The following is a 5,760-nucleotide window of genomic DNA, read 5'->3' as shown; positions in this document are numbered from 1 at the left end:
AGTGTCAGAAAGGCATGGCCTGAAGCATTGCCTAAGATTTTGAGGCGTGGGGCAAGCAGGGTTCTTTCTGGCACAATGCCACCTCAGCCACATGCCCATGCTGCTTCTCAAGACCTACAAATCATCTGTGCATTTTATATGAATTTATATCTTCTGCATAATTATACTGATCAACTCAAGTGTGCACCATCCAGGTAATATGACTTATTTTCGCTGTAAAAACACTGAGGCCTTCAGGTGAAGTCTGCTTTTTCACAAAATCCTATGAAAAAAAAATCAAGGGGCATCACTACGCGAGTGCATTGCCTTGTTCTCTGTCCTGACATTAAAATATCTGCCTACGATAAACTAATATGGGAACTTCCCGTTCCCTGTTTCTGATGATACGATCCTTAGGCCAGCACAGTTTGCCAAGGCCCCAGCTGCATTAAGTCCCTCTGAACATGAACTTTGTTCACTGGTACATAAGCAGTGCTATGATAGCAGTATTTTGACATTGCTATTTACAAAAGTACCCAACCTCATTTCCTTGGTTGGAGACATTTCAGAGCTTTATTATACAACGCTACCCAAGACCTATATTTATCTCAGAGGTGCTTACTTACTTCAGTTGACAACACTTTGCCATCTTTCAGTTTCTCACCCACACTATTTCTTCTTCTGAGTAGCTGATCCTTTTCTGCCTGGAGAACCTGAATTTTTTCCAGAATGCCCGTCTTCTCTTCACTGGTGCTGCCCTGAAGCTTCATACCTTTATCACACAGTTCCTCATCCAGCATACTTAAGCGAGTAGACCATTTCATACTATCTTTGTTTAAAGCCTAAAAGAAGTCACAGCAACCATAGATATAAAACTGAGATACTCCTTCCAGTAAGGAAAATGTAGGTGAGACCATCACATTCTGCAGTCAAACACTTGCCTGCTTCTTGCAATGGGACCCTGCTTGTTTTGAGTAGACAGCTTCCATCAAATTTACTGTCTACTCAAATGATGAAAGAAAACAAAAACGCTCAATGCGTTAAAACAATAAATAATGCAAAATGTTTCCGTGTCATGTTCTCGAGTTTGAAAAAGGACTGAGTCATTTTTAGATATCCTATTATTTAATACCATGTGATATGAGTCACATTATTTTGGGATGGTTGGAGGTTTTTTTGGGTTTTTTTGAGAAAAATTGAATAAAAATTATTATTCTGTATGATTCACATTTTAAATGTTGATTTGCTCAAACCACACAATAAATTCATGGCAGTGGTAGAGATAGTCACATGGCTTGAGCCCCTTCTGCTATCTACCTGCCTCCCCACCTCCCCCACTCCTTCAGTCAGCACTATAACTGTGGTGAGTGTCATGTTTTTTCTTAAATCACCTGGCTAGATCTCAGTTTCTTGATTTCCAGGTGGTTTTTCTCTTGCAATAATGCTTCTTTCTTGGCTACAATGGCTTCTCTTTTCTTTAAATCTTCTTCTAGGTCTGCTAGCTGTTGGTGCCGTTGCAGAATTCTTTCCATTTCTTCATTCAGCCATTTCTTTTGCTTCTCTAATGTCTAAAGTGTAAACAGAAATCCAAAGAGCATTAACCCAGGACTTTTGGGTCAGAATTTTATGATTAAGCTTTTCCTTTTTTAGAGTAATACAGAAAACTGTAGAAGAAATTGACATTTCTAATGTTAACATTAATTCTGCAACAGAATCTTGACTCAGAATAATACAGAAATTGGACTGACTTAAAAAGAGACTCAGCAATATTACATTGCTACATCTTGTATAAACAAATTTGTATTGGGTGCCTTCAATGGAATGTATTCTTTTTCTAATAACAGTTAGATAACATAACTAATAACATAAACAGCTGTCTTCTATATAATCACAGCAACTAGGTTTGGAGGGTACCACAAGAATTCAGCTAGCCCATCCTCATTGCATTATAGCTGCCCAAGACCAGCTATTCATGGAAAAACAGTTAGTGACAAGAAATTATGATGATGAAAGAAAGAAAGATAGCAAATGAGAGCTCTGATCCTGCTAGTGCAGTCCCTTATAAATTTATTCTGAAGCCACAGTTTACCACTGGATATATTACTGGTAATGCTAAAAAGTTGCCTTTATTTAACTTTTAAGAATTTCACCTTCAGAGACTTCAGGTAACTTTGGCAAATTGCAGCTTGATAGCAGGAAAACTTAAAACGAAAATATGACTCAACTTCACTCTTTATTTCACCGAATTCTTAAAGTTGGCAAGATTTACTAACTGCTGCCTAAATGATCACTCGCTATTTCTGTGGTTGCTGAGCTGTCTGGTAAAGTTGGCACAGACAGCATTAATCTCAAGCAACACAGAAAGGTAAAGATCCAGTTCATGATTCGCAACACAATGAAAGCAGTAAAATCCAACAGAAACCACAGCTCTGGAGAATGTGCAGAGACACAGTGGTGCCAGAATGCTGGTCCTGAGGTCAAATCAATGAGCCAGCTACCTCTTTCTGTGTGGTGCTTGTCTGACCCACTATTCTAGGACTGAGAGGCACAGAGCACCTAATCTGGCCCTACACAGAATTTACACTTAGGTATAGTATAGGTCATAAAACATAGAAGGTCAGTGCCAAACAAATATGACTGTATTTGGCCTGCTCTTGCAAAGCATCCCAGTGATTTGCTTAGAGCTGGAATTTATGTAGTGTTTTCATAAAACATCAATTTTCTTAATGGCAGGTAATAAACTTGTAACAGTCTCCTTGTTGAAGTTCTTTTATGATACTACATACAATGGTGTATGAGCATCTCATATCACCCACTTCTTTCTTAGTTTCTTATCAACCAAGAAAATTCTGTATGTATCTAACCACATATATGTTAAACAGAATTCTGAGTATAATAGTATTAAGTTTGTCATTAGCTACTTCAATCCAACGAGCTTCCAATGTGCAAGCCTGATGAGTTTTACAAGCAGAGTGTTAAGGTTTAAAAGGTGATAGTGAGACCAAGATTTGGTCAGATGGTCAGATCAGAAGTACCTGCACTTTCACCTTAGCTGCATCTGTCTTCTTCTGGAACTCTTTTTGTAACTTGGCTTTTTTTTTTTAGGAATGCCTGTTAGCTCCTTACTCTCCACCTCCTGAAGCTGCTTTTGTGTTTCATCTAGTTCCATTTTGGTCTGCTCAGGTTCTTGCTCCAGTTCAGTTATCTTCAAAGAATACCGCCTGCTTACAGACTGAGCATCCTTGCCTTAAAGACACCGAATCCAAACAGTTTAAAAACAGTGGGAAAAGCAGTTGACATGTAATACTTAACTCAGTAGGTGAACCATTACTTACTTCCTTCTCAATAAACCAATGATTTCTGAGACAGTTCCTTTCTAACTCTGAAATAAAGGAAGGCGTCTTAAACCTGAGTTCTTCATGTGTCACCTGATGTCACCAAATAAAGCGCCATGTGAGCACCAAATAAAGTTACAGTCTTCTGCCTAATGTAGTTTTTGCCAAAATGGCTCTCCTGTATTTCATAAATGTTGCTCTTTCCAGAAAATATGCCATTTATTTATTACTCAACTTTCAGCTTAATAATTGGGAAACAATTTTGGATTGTGTTTCTACTCTCTGACTTGTCCAGTTTGCGCAACCTTTCCCAAAGCACTGCTTTTGGGAGGGGCACAGAATCTTTCTCAGTGCCAAAAGACGACCTCAAGAGAAGGTATGCACAGGAGAAGAGTGTGATTGAATGGGCTGAGCAAAGAGATCTGTATTGTTATCATAAGGCTAATTTCTGTGATACAGGCACCAGGACAGATGTGTAAGGGCGGTAGGCTGATAGGGACCTTTTCCCTCACCCACTTCCGACTGCGGCTTCTCTGCTGCAGTGCTGGGAACACTTACATTCCCCTCACAGTGATCTATATTCTCTCCTATCCAGACACCATCTGACAAATACATGTCCACGAAGAGATCAGTAGCACTGAGCATACATGAAAAATTACAGTGTGGGTGGATGAAAGCAATATTCAGCAAAGCACAAAAAATGCTTAACAAGTACACCTGCGTATCATAGCAGAGTCAGCTGTAATAAAAATTTACAATCGTAGCAAGTGAGTAATGAAAGTTATGAAACTTTAAGTTATTAAAAGTTCTTGCATAAATTACAGACATACTAAGACACGCAGGACTTCAGAAGTTTTGTGCCTTTTCTTTTGTTTCTGAACTTCTTCATTCTATTTTACAGCAGTCAGTTACCAGTTCTTACAAAGTCCTTAAGAAGTTCCTCTTTCATTTTGATATGAAGTGCAAGTTATCGCATTTTTGCTCAGCCTCAGTGAGTCTCCACTCTGAGACTGTAATAAGGTTTGCTTTCATGACTTCCATTTTACCTGTGGTTGTGTCAGTCCATAATGCAGGTCTGCTGGATAAACCAGACTTGTCTGCTTGACACTTCATGTCACTCAGGTCAGGAAGAAAGCATGGAGAAGCCTGTTCTCGTGTCCATGTTCGGTTTATGGAATGCCTCAGGAAAAAGTAAAAGCATGCCACATGAAAAACACACAGAGATTGTTTTACTTTAAGCTTCCTGCAAAGTACATCATCTTAACAGCAAAGAATCCCAAACTCACATTAGCACTGGGTACCTTCTTCCCATCTACTCCCCAACCCACCCCCCTGATCTTCATGGTCGATTCTGGCCCCAAAACAAGGATTATGAAATCTTTATTAAATAAAAACCCTATGGTTATTAAACTTATTGTGTGATATGCCCAGCTGATCCCATAAATTTACCAGAAGTAACATCACAAATGGTCTCATCTTATGGCAGGATTAGGCAGTGGTACTACCTTGGCTCTACACTTGTCTATCAGAAGAATTAAAGAACCAAATAACTACTTAAGCGAAGTTTTCTTTTTGCTGCCTGTGTTTTCTTTCTCTTCATTGCTCCGATCAGGGATTGGGTAGTGAAGGACTTCATCCTGATCTTCGATGTTTCTCAGTACCATCTGTGTGCGAGCATGGAATTCCGCCATTACCCGGGCCAGGCAGAAGGGAGGGGGGCTGGTACACACCTGGCAAAAAGGACACCAAGAAAGTGATGGGTAAAACCACTTGCAACAATTGAGCAATTCTTTACTGATATTCAAAAATATTTCAGCTTAAACATCTGTCACCACTTGAGCTTGTATGCAAAATTGCAGAGGTTTTCTGCAATAGCTCTGAATACCTTGGTAACCAAAGGTCTGGCAAGAGTATAAAGCACTTGTCCCAAACGTGAAAGAAGTCATTGTCAGCAACTCGTTATCCAACATATTCAATATATTGGTAGGAATAATCACTCGGTTTTGATAATGCTTCGCATGTAAACCCTCAAAAAGCCCAGGGAAACACCAGAAAAGGCGACAGCTTTAGCACGTGTGAGTGACAACTTTAAGCCTGAACATTTTGGACAATTGTGGCACAGCATGTGTTGCAAGACATTGAAAAGGAATTTTTCAGAGTCTTCAGTGGGAAGCTAAACAGCATCTGAAAAAGCCACCATGATTTGTCACGCCAAGTCTCATAACTGAACCAGAACCACTACAAAGTAAAGGAGCCGGGGGGGAAAGGGAAAGGTGACATTTGGGTAGCCCTTACCCTTGGGGTCTGTGTCCCTGAAGGCGGGCACAGGGAGTGCCGCAGGCTCTCTGGGACACCCTGCAGCCTCCCTGCAGATGCCGCAGCAGCCGGTCCGTTTCCGCAGGCGCGTGAGGAGCCCGGAGGTTTCACATCTGCGGACTTCTCCGAT

General features: G+C 40.3%; 1 protein-coding gene across 1 annotated transcript in view; it reads right to left on the bottom strand.

Annotated features, from left to right (window-relative positions):
- The window catches only part of LOC104526480 (kinesin-like protein KIF27), a gene marked incomplete at its 5' end in the record, with an annotated part of 12,084 nt that overhangs the window by 3,791 nt on the left and 2,533 nt on the right, over positions 1-5,760 (bottom strand). The window contains 8 exon segments of the mRNA XM_010169936.1: positions 606-821; positions 1,371-1,547; positions 3,015-3,080; positions 3,083-3,225; positions 4,227-4,295; positions 4,298-4,494; positions 4,869-5,044; positions 5,610-5,750. Coding sequence (XP_010168238.1) covers positions 606-821; positions 1,371-1,547; positions 3,015-3,080; positions 3,083-3,225; positions 4,227-4,295; positions 4,298-4,494; positions 4,869-5,044; positions 5,610-5,750 — 1,185 coding nt within the window.

The sequence above is a fragment of the Antrostomus carolinensis genome, unplaced genomic scaffold (assembly GCF_000700745.2).
Source record: "Antrostomus carolinensis isolate BGI_N321 unplaced genomic scaffold, ASM70074v2 scaffold21166, whole genome shotgun sequence".
Lineage (NCBI taxonomy): Eukaryota > Metazoa > Chordata > Aves > Caprimulgiformes > Caprimulgidae > Antrostomus > Antrostomus carolinensis.
The sequence above is the reverse complement of the archived record's forward strand: the minus strand, read 5'-3'. Positions and strand labels throughout refer to the sequence as shown.